The sequence below is a fragment of the Peromyscus eremicus genome, chromosome 5, assembly GCF_949786415.1.
Source record: "Peromyscus eremicus chromosome 5, PerEre_H2_v1, whole genome shotgun sequence".
Taxonomy (NCBI): Eukaryota; Metazoa; Chordata; class Mammalia; order Rodentia; family Cricetidae; genus Peromyscus; species Peromyscus eremicus.
Window position 1 is genome coordinate 117,050,608 of NC_081420.1, and position 17,666 is coordinate 117,068,273.

General features: G+C 42.7%; 1 protein-coding gene across 1 annotated transcript in view; it reads left to right on the plus strand.

The window, feature by feature from the left end:
- Nr3c2 (nuclear receptor subfamily 3 group C member 2) overlaps nucleotides 1–17,666 on the plus strand; it is a 332,940-nt gene that overhangs the window by 155,724 nt on the left and 159,550 nt on the right. The window contains exon 2 of the mRNA XM_059264271.1: nucleotides 7,422–7,561. Coding sequence (XP_059120254.1) covers nucleotides 7,422–7,561 — 140 coding nt within the window. The remainder of the gene's footprint in view (nucleotides 1–7,421; nucleotides 7,562–17,666) is intronic.

Genomic DNA, 17,666 nt, shown 5'->3' on the forward strand with positions numbered 1-17,666 from the left:
ACTGTCTGCATCCTCCCTCCCCCTCCCCTCCCCTTCCTCTTCCCCTCCCCCCTTCTTCCTTTCTTCCTTCTTTTCTCTTCCTGTCTTTCTGGATTTTGAGACTGGGTATCATGTAGCCCACCCAAACTGCCTACAGACTCACTATGTAGCTGAGGATGTCTTTGAACTCATAATCCTCCTCCTTTCTACCTCTGATTTTTCTTCTTCAGGTTTGTTCCTTGAGTTTCTTTCCCTGCTTAATCAGAGGTACTGGTTTGTTTGTTTTTCTGAACATTTTTCTCTTGAATCTTGAAACTTTTCTATTTTGTGATGGATAATTTTAATTGTTAGTTTAATACAGCCTGGAGTCACCTGGAAAAAAAACGACCTCTGAAATATCTGCGGGGGAGGTGTACCTGGATTATGTTAAGTGAGAGGGAGACCCACCCTGAATGTAGGTGGCACCCTTTCCTAGGCTGAGCTTTGGACTGGCCGGCAGGGAGAGTGCAAGCGAAGCACAAGTGTGCACAATTCCTTGCTCTCTGCTCGTGAATATGAATGTGATGTGACTTGCTTCTGGTTCCTTCCCAGCGGTGATGGACTGTGACCTGGAACTGTGAGTCAGATAAACCTTTTCTTCCTTCAGTTGCTTTTGTCTCTTATCAGAGCACCAAGAAATGAAACTAAGACGCCAGCATTGTGACGCTCTCCGCTCTCTGTAGGCTAGTAGGCTCGTTCATTGCTTCATTGGCGGGAAACACAGAGCCCTTGCTCTTTAAGGGTGAACTGTAGCTTGCTGCTCAGCCTCGCCCTGGGGAGCACACTGTTCACACTTGCCTCGTCTCGTGGTCTTCAGTCCTCTCCAGTTCACCAGGCTCTTCTGCTTGCATTGCTTATATTGTACATTTGAAGATTGTTCTCCATCACCACACTTGTGTGCTCTAATATGGTACATCCTTGCAAGTGGTGTCTCTTCATTTTCCATGGCACATTTTTAGTCGACTACCAAATGCCTGCCCAATTTTTAACTTCTTTGTCTTACATTGGAGGCACTCTGTGACTTGGACCATTCTCCAAGCTTCTTTGTAAAGTGAAGTTCACTGAGTTTTGGATCCTAGTGAGATTTTATTTGTTTTTGGTTTGGTGTTTGTTTGTTTGTTTATTTGTTTTTGGTGTGTGCTTGTTCGTTGCTGTTGTCTGGACTTGACTTCAGTTTTCTTGCCTCACCACACCTATCAATAACTACTTAATTGTTGGTGTCTAATTAGTCACTGTCTTTTAAATTTTATTTTCCAAAGCATTTATGTTCTTGAATTTTCAATTATTTGGCAACTTCAGCTGTAACTTGATTTGCACAGTTCAGATTCTAAGCTGGACCTTTGTTCTTCAATTCCTCACTGCTGTGTATTATGAACTGTGGCTCAGGAGAAAGAATTGCCATGCCTCCCCAAACTTTAATGACTCACTTATCACCAAAGATAACTCCATAAAAGATATTACACTACAAAGCACTCCCAAATATTCTCCCTAAATAATGGGACAATGACAGTGAGCTGCTTAGGTGATCAGTCTCAGTCCCTGTCTTTATTTGCTTTAATTTGTTTGGATTTGGGTAAGCATACTCTCTTTTACTCTCTTTCAAAAGCTAAATCAACCTCATGAAAATTGAACCTATAACCTTGGCCTCATTAATTTACCTTCTGTAAAATTGCCCTCTGTGAATTTATGTTCTTCTATAATGAGATTATGAGTGTGGTTTTATTCATTCAGTAAACAATGCCAACCCAGGTCAGTGGCTACAGAAACACAGAGATCAGTAGATAAGGTTTTTGCCCTAGAGGGATTAGGATAAGTTCTCAGGTCCCTAATGCAAGGGCAAAGTGATGTCTGCTAAAGGAGAGTGTTTCCCTACTGCCAAGAAGTTAAGAGAAAAGGGGTGACTGATTGCTAGCGGGACAGGCCCTGTGAAGATGTGGGGCTTTCACGGATGGGAAGGGAGAAGAAAATGCCCAGTTATATAAATGGTCACTCAGACCCCTCAGCAGGGTTATTAGCATGTGTGAACAGAAGACTAGATGCTGCCGGGAAAGCTATGAGAAGGTTAGTCACAAGGAGAACTTCAGCGTCCTACCAAGGTTTTCATTGATAGTGACATGCAGCAGAGACACTGCTGCATCTCTGAGCAGGGCAGTACTACAGTGTGGGGAAGACCAGAGATAGAGAGGAACCCTGAGAACTGCCAAAGCCTGAGCTAGGACAACAGTGGCATGCAGAGAAGAGGAGGGAGTGAGCAAGGCTGAAATAAACAATGTTTGATAACCAACTCGTTTGATTAGTAGAGGAAGAGAGCAATAATTCCTGCGAAGTCTTGGTTTGGCTTGCTGTGGTTGTCTTACTATAGTCTGAACATATTAAATGGAAATTCCAAAAGCTCCATAGATTTCAGATTACACAGTATTTAGAGTACCATCAGGAAATTTCAGGCTGTTCTGCTCCATCCTCCATGGGACATGAATGGTTCTTCTGTCCAGCACTTCCATCCTGTATACTGCACCCTCCTTAGTCACTCAATAGCCAGCACAGTTAGCAGATTTACTGTCATAGTATATCACAGTGCTTATGGTCAGGTAGACCTTATTTCACTTACTGATGGCTCCAAAGCAAAAGAGGCCATGAGAGGAGACACCACAGTACAAAATATCAAAAGACAGTAATGGTGCTCCAGGGCATATCGGGAGCAGCCTAATATATATGTGTGTGTGTGTGTGTGTGTGTGTGTGTGTGTGTGTGTGTGTGTGTGTGTGTGTGTATGTATATATGCATATATATGATAATTAATATTCACTGAAGACAAAGGGTACAGGGTTTGATCCTGAGTACTTCCAAGGTGCTAGTACCCTTCCAGAATATCCAGATGTGGAAAAGGGATGCAAACTGTTCTGAACCTGGTGTATTTACGAAGTTCACAGTAAGTAGAAGCAGGAAGGTTATGGGAAGAGGAGAAAGCCTGAAGGTTGAACTGGTTATAAAGATTTAGCTATCAGATGAGGGCCTGGTTATGCTGGACTCTCTGATATCTCAGTTCGGTTTGGCTGCTTGATAATCATATTGTTTCTCTACTGTTAGGTGGGCGTGATCATATTGTCTTGCTCAAAGGCAACCGTAGTGGGTTCCATGGTGGCTCTGGTAAAGATGCCACCTGATGACTCGGTAATCTGTTGGGTTGGGTGCTGTGTAAATCAGCTTTCTAAGGCTGTAACAAAATACCCAGGTGATAAGAGAAAGACTTGATGACCTTTAGCTTGTAGTTTGACAGGTTTTAATCCATGGTCACTTGGCTGTGTCATTTTGGACCTGTGGTGACACAGCACATCTTGTAAGATGGCGCAGTGGAGGAGGCTTGCTCAACTCTTGGTGGTCTGGAAGCAGAGAAATGGAAAGGGGGAGAACTGAGATCCCACCTTTATGTGCATCCTGCAGCCACCTAACTTACTCTCTCTAGGCCCCACTTCTTAAAGGTTTTACTGTCTGTGAAGAGTGCCACACAGCCTTTGAGGAATGTTCAAGATTACAAGTATATTAGAGGCCTGTTGTGTATCCGGTTCCCAAAAGGGAAACAGACAAGTGAAAACCACAAATGAATCTGGGTTTATACTGTGCTTGTGGTTTTTGTGTGGATGACATAGACAAGGAAGAGTACAGGAAATGATGATAAACACCACCACCATCCTTTGATATCTAGATGAAGAGGGATCAGAGGCTCCGAGGAAGGAGCATGCTGGTACATGCTGGTATGTTTGAGGGCGGCAAGGAGATCAGCCTTGCTCACGTGGAGGAAGCATGGGAGAAAGGGAAGGGTATATAGTGGCTCTGTAGCCGTGTGTTTGATTCCACGTGTGTTAAGATGGTTTGGAATGTTCTCGAGGCAAAGTGTAGATGAACAGAGTATTCTGACTTGAGAGGGGAGGAAGAAGAGAAGCAAAAAAGAGAGGTTAGCTATGAAGCTTCTCAGAGTTCCACAGAAATCCTACCTCTGGCAGCCTGGGCTAGCCTGGTGCTTATAGGAGTGATCTGAACCTGAATATGTGCTGAGCAAGACCTAGCAGCTTGCGTGTGTCAGGTGTGTATGTGAACCAGCAAGGGAGATTCAAGATGAGTCCAGATTTCCCCTCAAGCAGCTAGAAAAAAATCTGAAGGCTGCTGGCTTAGTTTGCAGGACTACTCAAACCATTACACACTGGATGACTCAGTTTGGGAAGCTGTAAATCCAAGACCAAGACCAGCAATGTTGATTTAGAGGCCCGTGATGGAGAATGTGCCCTATACCTCTATTCTTACTTGTGCTGATTTGCTGGTAATCTGGGATGCACTTTGGCCTCTAAACACATGTTGCAGTCTCTGCCTTATACATATATGATCATGGCATTCACTCTGTGCTGGTATCTGTGGCCCAATTTCCCCTTCCAATAAAGATACAAGCCACTGAATTAAGGGCTCGCCTAACTCCGATATGTCTTCATCAAAACTAATAAGCATACTGGCAGCCCTCATGAAGGTCACATTCTGAGGGGTTGGGGAGCAGGATTTCAACCTGTGAATTTAGGGAGAGGTTAAATAATTTAACTTAGAGCTGTTTGCATTAGCAGATGTGGAGGTGTGGAGATGAGCAAGCTAAGAAGCAGAGAAAAACCAGCAGAGTTGGAGGGCATGTTGAGTCTGGGGTGAAGTTAGACACCCTGGTGGAGGTGCCAGGTAGACAGCCAGCTATGTGTTCTGAAGTTCTGAGGATGGATGTGTGGAAATCCGAAGATACGAGGGATATTTAAAGTCAAGAAACTACATGAGATCACACCAAAAGGAAGTTTGGCCGAAACAGACAAGAGTTCCAAGAAGACTGAAGCAAGAGACCAGTAAAAGATCAAGACCCACAATAAATGTTGAATAAAATCTCACATCTGGGCTCAGTGGTCCAGCCTTTGCCTTGGACATGCAAAGCCAAATTCAGTCCCAACACCACAAAAACCAAACCCACATGTGCTTGTCATTGTGAAAAGGCAATTACATTTTTAATGATGATTTTACATTATATTCTAAATATTTACAGTTGCGGCTTTTCTCTGAAGTGTCCCGTGAGTCAGCCCAAGCATGGACTGAGTTTTCCCAGCCAATATGTTGCAGGGTTGCTGGTGCTGAAATGGAATGTTTTGAATGCCATAAAGGAGTCAGAGGGCACTAATAAAAGTAATAAAGCGCACTTTTCTCAGGAGGAGAAATAGCTTTGGAGAATGCTGTTTCAGTCCTTGATTTAAGAAGGCATTTTCTAGAAAGGCAGTCATGTCACGGTGGACTGAGCAGCTCAATGTTTGTTCTTTCGGCTGTTTTTGGCGAGAGGGTTGTTCATACATTGAAAAGTGTTTTTAGACAAATGTATATTAACGTTTGTTAATATATGTGACCAGGCTTTAGCAAATTTGAAAAGCAGAGGACCATGACGATGACATGAGCTTTGTGGCCACTTGGTGTGTTTACTTTTGAGGTTTTTCCTTCACATCTGCTTTTCACACTGAGTCAGGAGTGTGTGGATTGAGACCAGCAGAGGCAGATAGCACCTTGGTCTTCTGAACATGCCCAGTGCATTCTCCTTAGCCACTGCACTTCCATTCTCCTTCCGTTCCCCCTTCACTGTCATGCTTCACAGTTCAGTTCAGATGTCATGTCTGAGTCAATGTTTTCCTGACTCCCACATCACTGCCCTGCCCAGATTGGAGGGTTGAACCCACAATGTAACCTGACCCTGCAGCAACACAAACATTGGCAATTTGTGCCCCCACTAGCTTTGGGGCAGAAACCAGGGTTTTTATATTGATTTCCTCAGTACCTTGTGTAAGACTTATCGATAAATATTTAGTAAATGCTTATGGTCCCTGAAGGAAAAAGTGCAATTCTCTTCCTGCTCAAGACACACCTACCTAAGCTGTAACTCACCTGTTGCTCCTCATCAGAATGTAATTCTGTTTGGAGTGTACCATTGACTAACCCAGTAATGTATAAAATATCTAGAGACGAGTCCTCTTAAACAGCTTCCAAACAGATTGTTGCTCCAAGGGCTACTTTTGTGCCCTACCCAAACCCTACTATTACATGTATATTCAACATAATTCATTTTGCTTACTAATTTGAAAGGATACCATCAATATTAAAACCAGATATAGTATACATTTCAGGTTATCTATCAGGGTAAATAATAAAAAGGCTAAAGTTTGGTTTTGGTTTTGTAAATTTATTAAATAAATTTTCTTTTATTTTTGAGATTATAGTTATATCATTTCCCCCTGCCCTTTCTTCCCTCCAAATCTTTCTATACACCTCTTCTTGCTCAAATTCATGGTATCTTTTTTCATTAGTTGTTGTTAAATGCACATATGTACACATACACACACATATACATATTTACATTTCAAATCCATGTTCTGTCTGTGTAATGTTACCTTTATATGTGTTTTCAGGGATGACCATTTGGTATTGGATAACCATTGGTGTGCTCTTCCCTTGAAAACAGTATTCTCCTGCTCTCAATATTCCTTAGTCACTGTAGTTCTTCGTATAGTATGAGGTCTAGTGGTCTCTGCCCCGTCCATGTTGGCATATTTCTTGGTGTTGTCCTTGTTCAGCTCGTTTGTGCAGTCATGTTGGTGAAACTTTGTGGGGATAGCTTCTGAAATATTCTCAGAAACAGGCAAAGGAAGGAATGTGTTCATATGTGATATCCCCCCCCCTCATCTCTCAGTGTTGAGAATTGACTTGACTGTACACTGTTCTTTTCTTATGTGTGCACATGTGCATGCTTGCTTATATGTGTATTAGAGTGTGTGTGCACATGTGCATGCATGCTTATATGTGTATTAGGAGAGTGTGTGTGCACATGTGCATGCATGCTTATATGTGTATTAGGCAAATGTGTGTGCACAAGTACGTCATGTAGAGGCCACAGGTTGATATCAGATGTCTTCCTCCATCAATTAGCATCTTACATATCCTGATGATAAATATACTTATATACCTTGGCAGAGTCTCTCACTGAACCCAAAGCATTTTGCTTTGACTAGCCAGCTTGCTCTGAAAATCCCCTTTCTCTGCCTTTGAGTCCTGGATTACAGGTGGGCCCTGCATGTATGTGAGTTCTGGGGATCTGAAGTCCAGGCCTCATCCACGTTCAGCAAGTACTTTATCCACTGAGCTCTCTCCCCAGCCTATATGCCTACCATTCTTGATGGCACCACCTCCCTGATTTAAATGGCTTTACCTTCATTTTTCTGAGTCGTTCAACATGACCAAGGATTCACTCAAGGGGCCAGGATTGTTGAAAATTGGTAATGCTACTGAACAGGGCAGGAGATGTGCCATTGCAATGAAATTATTTAAATCTTGATTTCTTTCCCTAGCTCTACTTTGCGAAGTGTATCTGCTGGATCCTCAAGACCTTCCAAAATCTGCTTGGTGTGTGGGGATGAGGCCTCTGGATGTCACTATGGGGTAGTGACCTGTGGCAGCTGCAAAGTCTTCTTCAAAAGAGCCGTGGAAGGTAAATGTTCATGTGGGTGTTCCCTTTATGCATTCCTCTTTGAGTGTCTTGCTTGCACAGTCCACTTTGTGGTGTTACTGGGAAATTCTTGCAAAATGTTTTTGATGTAATCTCTCATAATGAATAGTAATGATAACTTATCTTAAAAACTACCAGAGATTTTTTTTCCCACTGAGCGGCATTTAGTGAGAGCTGTTGAAGTCACCAGCAGAGCTTGTCGGTCTGAAACAAGAATTCTGGGTCAGTGTGCATTCGATCTGCATGTTGTAGAAGAGCATTTTTTCAGTAGTCACACAGAATTATTATTCTCCCTCTTCTTGGTATTTCTCTGCAAATATATGCATTTGTGCAAATTAAAACATTAATATAGGATGTAGGCTCAGGTTTAAATCATGTGTCGTTCAAACTCCAGGTTCCCTCTTTCATCCTTTATTCTTACTTAAGGTTTCTGTGTGAATACCATAAATGAAAAGTTTGCCTGGGGTTGAACGTGTATGTGTAGGCTAGTTTGGGCTTCCATCCAGGTAAACAAGTACTTCTTAAGTCAATATGGTTACTTCTTCCCTTTACCCTCACTGGCAAGCAGTTAATTAACATCAGACTTAGGCCAGATGGTTCTATTAATGTTGAAAATTGTGTGAATGTGGAGAGTTCTCACTCTTACTGGAAGAGTTATTTTGTCATTGACATTTATGCATCTAAGAAGCTCCACATGAAGACCCTGTAAGGTTAAATTCGCAGGGAAATTGGAGGAGAGATAAGCTGGTGCCTTGGGGACTTGGAAAAGCAGTATCCAGGGTTCACCTTTTTTTTTTTTTCTGCCAGAGATCACAGTCATATTCTCGGTTCTGCAGTGTGAAGGGACTTGACTCCTAGGTTGATTTTACATTATTTGATTGATACTTTTTTTTATACAGTTATTGGATTGAACCCAGGGTCTCATGCATGTAGGCAAGTGTCCTATACCACCGAGCCACACCCCAGCCTGATTTACAGTCTCAATGATCTGATAGTCCCAGAGTGCAGCATAGAGTTAGTAATAGGAGTTGAGTCGTTCTCTCTCAGTAGATGGATTCTTGTTACAAATAACAGACACTTCATCTCAAACTGATTGGAGCTCAGAGGAAACTCTTTGGCCCTTATGCTGGAAAAGTCCTAGCACAGACTTTGTTTGTGTAAGCCACAGTCCTAAGCCAGGCTGTTAGAACTCCCTGGGCCATTGGGTTTGTTCTGGCTCTAGCCTGCCCATTATCTCTTGGCCTAGAGACAGGGCGACCAGGCCTCCATTTAAAGCAGGTGATTTGTTCCTGGTCATTCCTATCAAGGTCCCCACAGAACTGCCTCAAAGTGAATGTGGCTCAGCTTGCCACTCTCCTCACCATGAGGGATGCAGAACCAGACAATCTGAGCTCCAAGACTCAGAGTTTAACAAGGGTGCTGCCCTGAGGGAAGGTAGAGTCTGTTACCAGAAGGAAGTTGATTTTCAGAAAATGGAAAAAAATAGATTTTTCACAATACTAGAGGTATCAATATGGTTTTCTTTCCCAGCACACGATTGGCTCAGTATAAGATAAATAGGTAAATCGGCTGCTGGCACCTTCCTAATTACTCTTGGCAACTTTCGCCCCAGACCTCCCCTTCCTCTGCTCCCTAATTAGTAACTAAGTAAGTGACACTGAAAACAAACCTCAGTGGAGAAGAGCAGGGTGGAGCAGAATGGCAGCAGAGGCCTCCACGCTGCCAGCTGCCACCACCCCTGCCTGGGCCAGCTCCGTGTCAGACCCAGACCTGATGCTTTCCAGAATCTGCCTTTTTCTGTGGAAAAAGAAAATGTTTTAGGGATTCTTGCTGAGTTTGTGTTAAATAGTCTCTGTGGAAATCCACCAAGAATTATTTTTGTAACTAGGGTATAAATAAGTGTGGAAAACCCAAGTATTGGTACCTCATTTTTGTTTGTTAGAAAGTATATCAATTAGAGAGATGATGAGATTTGTTACTTTTTAGATTTTTGGTATGGTGAGCTTTGGTGTGTGTGTGCTGAAGTGTGGGGATGACCGTGCATTACTAAGCAAATGGGCCCCTGCATCATACCCCCAGCCCTGAAACTTTCATTATTAAAGTTTATTACATTCTAAATTGGGAATTTGACTTTTAACATTTAGCTACATGAGGCAAGTGTGGATTTAAAGTGCAAATAGCCCTCTTTGTTTTTATATTTGTGAATTTTGTAATTTTTCTCTCCCCCAAACCCAAACCCTACCCAACTCTTGTAATTGGTTCTTTCCATTCTCATGAAAACTCTGGCTGCTCTTTTATTCTATTCGGGCCAGCTGGGTTAATAAAGGGGTAATCCAAACATCAAGAAGAACTTAGGTAGTACCCTAAGTATGTGTATATGTGACTGTGCATAATGTCACATGTATGCATACATATGCTTGCTTATTTAAGTGTTTCTTCTTTTCTGATTCTTTGATATCTTTACGCTCCTCTTATACTACAGCAGAGAATTTGAGATAGCAGTATGAGGGGAAACAGAGAAGAGGAGAGCCAACCAACACTAAAGGGGAACATGGTACCAAAGAATGCTGAAGGGGCATTATGCAAGAATAGACAGGATATCCAACCACATCCTGAGCTCCATACCAGCCCCTTGAGATGCTAAGATCCTCCTAGATCAGAGGTTCTCTCAACCTGTGGGTCACGACCCCTTTGGGGGTGGCATAACAGATATCCTGCATTTCAGATATTTACATTACAATTTATAAGAGTAGCAAAATGATACTTATGAATTAGCAATGAAGTAATTTTATGGTTGAGGAACTGTATTAAAGGGCCACAGTATTAGGCAAGTTGAGAACTACTGTCCTAGACTCAACAGTTCTCAAAGGGGATATGTGAAAATTCTGTGGAAAGTCCATGGAGGGGAATTTGTGTTGTCAGCTAGACTGTGTAGGGTTCTTCCATGAAGCCTGTGGCAATGCTGGTTGGGTGGTACCTTTGAGTGTTACACAGTTGAGACAATATTGGTAGTCACAAACAAGTCTTTCAGCTTGTCTGTCAAAATCTTTTGGGATAAGACAGCCTTCCTTGAGAGCCCAGCAAGGAAGCTCTAGCTATAAAGAGCCACCAAATGCATGTTTGGATAAGCCCAGCAATGCCCTTTATGACACAGAACAATCAAGGGGAAATGGCTACCCCAAATTGTTGGAGTTCAGTGTCAGGGTTCAACCTTGGCCTATTGAAAGGTTCCTTGAACTGGGAAGTGAGGAATTGGGGAATAATAGGAAGAAATATAGATGTAAACAGAGAGAAAAGATAGAGACACAGGATAGTTTCAGGAGGGCCCTGAGTCAATACCCAGCCACCTCAAGTTTATTTCAAATGGGCTTTTTATACATTAACAAGGGGAGAGGCAAAAGACTTCCCCCTTTTAAGATCAAAGCACAACATACAACCAAGTGTAGACCCTTCAAAACACCTGGTCACCACGCCTTTGGCCAAATCATCCCATTATGCAGCCCTGCTGGGTAAAGCAAGCTCAAACTTTCTGACCTTGAGTAAGGCCTTACAAGGGAGCCTCTGTGGACCCCCGCACCAAATCAGTAAATTCTAACCAGAACTAGTCCCAGAATTCATGTCAGCATTTTAATTCTGGTATGGAACTTCTAATTCTCCTTTGGGTTTTCAGTCCCTCCATCCTGCTCCAATAGTAAAATACTGTAACATACTCTTGTCTGCGTAGTTCATGTGGTGATCCCTCGGTGAGCAGAGTGGATTAGATTCCACGTATTATTTTATAATCTAATTTCCTCTGCAGATACACAATAGATGAGCAGTGTATAGGAGACACAGCTCCCACAAATCACCAAATAGTCCTAAGGCTATAAAAGGAGGAGCGTTCAATATTAAGTAAGGTCACCTGGATTTATGTTTTTGTAAGCAGACCTGTTAGGCTGAAAGGTCACCAGCTTGGATTAACTAAGTCGGGTGCTGGCCTCTGTTTCTCTTAAAGGAGGAGACTTATAAGTCTATTTCTTAAAGTGAAATTGTCTTAAAGGTTTCATTTCAGGTTAATGTTTATTTTTTTCAAATATTAATACCACCTGTGAGGCTGCACCCCATTCATTTCACGTCTGCTTCACTGTGTACACTTCCTGAGACTTATTGGTTCATGATTCTATATAGAGAAATATTTTTAAGGAAATGTTACACGTGATAAATGATGAATTTTCTTAGCTCCTTTAAGATGCATGAGGGAACTGAGTAGGTCCAGAAGAAAGTGTGTCTCGTGCAATATACTCAGGTTATCTGTGTGCTTTGTGTGCACGTGCAAGCCAGAGTGTAAGTGAGCAAGTGTGTGGTCCGCTAGAGGATAAAACTGACCATTGTGCCACAAAATAAAGACCTCCAATGGAAGAGACGCAAGTCAGTCTGGAAGGTATTGAGTAACTCAAATATATCCCCTGGCCTCTGGCAATATAAAATTAAGGCAATGATAAAGCATGGAATAATTTGATGTCCATCAGATGTTTTCATTTAGTAATATAAGATCAGCCCCTAGTGTTCCCAGAATTGTACAAGGTTAATGGGTGTCCACATCCATTGCCCCTGCTCCCTCAGACGGGAAAGCCAAGGACTCACAGCCTTCCCATCAAATAGTTTGAAGATGAAATTGACCATAGTCTTTTTATCTGAAGTTAGGAACCATGGCAGCTGATTCCATTTACTGTAGTATCTTTTATGAACATTGGTATATTAATTAGTTTTTGTTGCTGTGATCAAATGCCTGACGAGAAGGAAGTTGAGGAGTGGGGGATTTGGACCTTACCCTTGGAAGGGATATAGCACATCATATCTAGGAAGACACAGCCTGAGGGCTGAGGTTGCTGGTCACATTGCATTCAGTAAGCAGAGAGAGGACAGGAAATGGGGCTGGGCTAGGAAAATTCTGAGCACATCCCCAAGTGGCCCACTTACTCCAGCTAGGCCCCACCTCAAGGCCGCCCCCTGCTGGGGAACCAGCATTCTTACAGGTGACTATGGGGGACATTTCACGTTTAACCACAGCTTCTCTCTTCCATACACATACTGTGTTAGTGGTAGTAGAAAACGTTGGTTGCTATGGAAACACACCATAGACAATATTTAGGCTCCCCTGGAAGGTGAGGGAAGACTTCCCAAAGTGACCCCAAAGTGATTGTACAGAGATTAGCCTCGGCAGCGCGAGCCAAGGGCAGGGTGACAATTTTGTGTTACCACTGTGTAAAATTCAAGGTGTGAGGTTATGAAAATGAGGTAAAGACACAGGTTGGGTCCCAGTCCTGGACAGCAAGAAGGAGCCTGAATTCACCCTTTAGAAAACTGAACCCCTGGACGTTTTCATAGCTGAGTGGTAAGCCCAGTGTCTCATTTAGGATCTGGCTGTAATAGCTGCATTTACCAACATGGTGATACATCTGGTGGCTGCTTTCATCATTCAGGCAAGAGGTCACCTAGAATAGACCAAAGCCATCAGGGTTAGAGATGACAGGAGGGACAAAGATATCGAAGAATGTCATTAGCTCTGAATGGAGGGCGAGGAAGCCAAACTCGAAAGTGATTTCCCCAGGCTCCATTCCTGGTGACATTTTCTGAGGCAGAATACTGAGTGAGCATGTCTTGGGGGTGTGGGAGGAAAGGGTCATTTGTTCAGCAAGCATTGATTCATTCCCTCCAAATCCCAGGAATTGTATTCTGCATTTCTAGGACACATTGGGCTAGGATCAAAGAAATATAAGGAAATGGCCAATGGGCCCTATCTTGAGGGAAGTTACAGTACTGTGAGGGGCAGGTAAGTGAAGACCATAACAAATGAGTTGCTTATATACTGTCTGGAAAGGCTGATCGATGCCGTGTAACCAGGAAAGAGTTGCTAACACAAGGTGAAAAGAGTGAGCCTTGGTTTAGGATGGGTTTGCAGTGTCTGTGGAGCATTCAGGTGTGTCTAACAGCAAGTGGGGTCCGTGGTTACAGCAAGTGGGGTGCGTGGTTCTGAAGCTTGGGAACAAAGTGAGCTTGAGAGAATCATCATCCATGAGAGCAGATGCAATGGCCTGAGACAAGGGCTCTTAGAAAAGCAGACCTCAGAGTTTCTGACAAAATGCATGGTATAAGCACACAGAAATAATATGTCTCTCATCTCCTTTCCTGATGTATGCAGAAAAAGCTTAGCTGCTGGGTCTCTGGCTATGGATGGCCTTTCTCAGCTTTAAGCATCCAGTCTGAGCATTTTCTATCCCAGCCTTGACTTTTATTCATCCTCTTATTCTTGCTCACCTTTAGCCAGTCCAGAGTCCCAGACAATTGTGACTTGAGAGGGATTTGATTTGCTAAACACTACATAAAGCAACACCCCACACGTGTCGACGACGTATTGCGTATTTGGTAACTAGTATGTCTGTAGGACTCATCTCCATGTACGTTTGTGCCACTTATCTGATTTTCTAGGATGGAAAATACTTTGCAGCAATTTATTAGAAAATGATTTGACATTGGGATGCAGGAGCCATTAAAAATTAGTATTATCCAAAGAAAGCTCCTTGTAGCTTAAATTTTTGAATCAAGGTTCACTTCATGTGGCATATTTGAGAAATCTCAATCAGGAGAACAGCAAGTCATTTTCAAAGTTACTTCTCACGTTGATGTATTTGCTTATAACACATCTTCTCCCTCAAAACATGTAAGTAGCTCTCAGATTTCCATGAGCTAAGTGAAATTTAAAACAAGTGAAACAGAAGACAGGAGAAAGGGGAAATGGGAGTGAGAAAGAAACATGGAGCTGGGCGTGTATGTGTTGGAGAGGTTTGCCCCAAGACCTGTGCAGAAGCTTCCCTCAAACCACTCACAGCTTTCACATGGCCATCAGGACAGTGTCACCTGACCTGCCATGCTGTTCACATGGCCATCAGGACACAGTGTCACCTGACCTGCCATGCTCTTCACATGGCCATCAGGACACAGTGTCACCTGACCTGCCATGCTCTTCACATGACCATCAGGACACAGTGTCACCTGACCTGCCATGCTGTTCACATGACCATCAGGACACAGTGTCACCTGACCTGCCATGCTGTTCACATGACCATCAGGACACAGTGTCACCTGACCTGCCATGCTCTTCTTAAGCTCTGGCTGAAGGAATCCAAGAGAACATTCTCATGAGCAGCTTTGGCTCATATTGTCTACTTTCCATCTGAATGGTAACCTGGAATTTTAAAAGTAGCATTCCATTGTCACTGATAGAATGTTAGATTTATATATAAGGTGTTGTTGTTGTTGTTCTTGTTGTTGTTTGGCTGTGTTTTTTTTTAAGTGAGGGGAGGTGCGCTACTCAGGATGAAATCCAAGTCCTCACACAAGTGAGCAACCCTATCACTTAGCTACATCCTCAACTCCCAGCCTTCTTGAATCAAGATTTTGTGAGTTTGAGAAGGAAATGTCTTTGGATCCGAACTTTCTAAGCAATTGTCATGACAGGGAAAATATCAACTAGTTCTGAATAAGTCCTAATGGTCTTGTTCTTCAACTCTTGCAAATATTAAATATTTACTGAGCAATTATTTCATGCTCATTATGACAAAAAGTTTATTATATTTTATCATTTTAATCCTTATGATAATCCCTTGCACTGAGCAAAATTGGCTATCCTTATGTTCAAGATCAGCCCATGAAAGCACATATAACCTAAACCACTTGTCAAAGGTTGCCCAAATAGAAGGAAGAGCCAGGGCTGAGATTTGAACACTAGGTAGCCCAGCTAGCCTGACACTCTACACTTAGCACATAAGCCATCCTTCTCTTAGAGTTACCTCAGATCTCAACTATTTTTACCCATAAAATGTAGAGCGGTAGCTTGGGCTCGAGGATGGGCACATTATAATTTAATAGTTATCTTGCTATATTCTAAATAATTAACTCCTACCCATTCCAAGTTGAAATTCTAATTTGAAATACTATTGCCTTAATGGTAAAAAAAAAAAATGGGTTGTCTCTACTCTTCCTTAAGGAATGAACCTCATATTTTAAACAGTCACCATTACCATCTTGAAGTGCCTCTATAACATCTTGATATTAATCTGGAGCCTTATTTGAAAATTTTATGTTTCTATATTTCATTTCCTATGTGCAAAAAAATTTTATATAGCCTCTGAGAAGGCTCAAGGAAACATTAAGAGAAGGTCTCCTCAAATGAAACTCACTCTTTAGCTGCTAGATGTCTGCTATATGAATACCAGCTCACAACCACACCTGAGTCAAGAGATTCATCTCCTCCCTTGACATGCACTCATGGTGTAATTAGCATCATGTAATTTGCATGATTTAATAACCTTGAAAATAATTAAGTCCTAAAAATGAGGACTGCCGAATTTCCTGAAAGTCAATGCCCAGACAGAATCTTCGTGGGAGATAGAAAGATGGGTTTGTTAGTGAGTGAACTTGGAAGGGAGAAGGTAAAGACGAAGACTTGAGAGCTTGTCTCTGAGGACACCCTTTAGATCTCCTGCAGTGCCGTGAAAGCCTGCTTGACTAAAGTAGGCCCATACCCAAGAGGAGGTAGAGGAGCAGATTAAACAAAGACCCTCTGACCAAAGCCTGAATACTGGAATGAGAAATCTCAACCTTTCTCTTGAATACAGCAACTTTGTATAGAGTTACTTACAGTTGGTGGGGGAGGGGCACCATAGTGACTTTGTTGGTTTTGTTCCTTGATGTTGCCTAAGTGAGGTCGAGTGGAGGGCGGGGCCTTGGAGAGGAGGGCACAACTGGGAAGGGACAGTGTATGATGTGAGGTAAGGACCTTCCTGTAGGTGGAATTAGCCCAGCTGAGTGGGAGGCCTGGCTCAGGAGTGAGAAGGGAAAATTGGCAGGACTCAAGGGTGGGTAGTTCTAGGGAGTGATGGCCATTTTTGACAGACTTGAGGAGGCTGCCAGTTAAGCATCAGGTACAGAAGTGGGGTTTAGAACTATTGAGGTTACAGGAATTCATTCTCCAAAAAGGAATGAAGCCGTTCAGAAAGAGAAAAGCAAAGGGGCAAAGCTATAAAAAAGAAAAGAAAAGAATTCATTCTTTTCCTGCCGATTTTTCTTGAGAGTTTAAAAATAAACAACACAGTTAGCTATTAGCTAGTTGGCAGTCAGTGAGCTTGAGTAACAGGAAGTCAGCAGCCGTCATGGTTACCTAGAAGAGGCATAGGAAGTGCCATGGAGAACTCAAAAGTCTGTTAAAGGTATCGGGCCCTCAGCATGAGCAAGCCAGGCCAGCTAGGATAGTGATGCTGGGGGTAGGGGCTACTGCTGCTCTTATTCCTGGTATTACCACTCCTAAATGATACTTTAGCATACTCAAGGGAGCCATAATATGATACTATTTATGATTGGAAAGGAAGAAAAAACCTCTGTAGAAAATAAGAAAAAAATGCTAATCATTCAAGTTCCCCAAACTTTTACCCTCAAAGAGAAACACAGAGTGCGTGTATACTGATGGTTGCTTTTCTGTTACTCCTTTGTGTCTCCATCCAATGACCTTCTGGCTTCTTCACCAGGACAGAGGGGCTGTTCAGAAAGAAGCAGTCGTATGAAATACATTTTCTAAGAGCTTGGCCTTGCCTAACTCAGTTACTCTGAAACAAGAACAGGAAGCAAGGCTTCCCTGTCCAAAAGAAGACTTCAAAGCCACCTGCAGTTATCCTAAAAAGGGCTGTAGGTGTGTCTGCCATCTCCTTCCCTCTCTTCATCAAGTCCCCATCACAAAGGAGAACAGCCAACACAGAGCAGAGATGCTCACAGCTGCTGAAGTGATGTCGAGGGCTTCTGTCCTGTCCCAGAATGGTCCTGTTTGGAGCCCTTTAATAAATTGAATTCATGAACTCTGACACTATGCTACAAAAACCTTGCCTTTAAGAACATGTCGTGTTATTAATGGCAGCAACTCACATGCCTCAGATGGTGAAGGACAATCACTCAGCAAGGCATCTTCCCCTTCCAGGTAGAAGAGCCCTCTCTGAGGTCTCAAATGAGTCTTGGTTGTCTTTAGTGGGTCTTTAACTCCCTAAAGCGCTGGCATTGG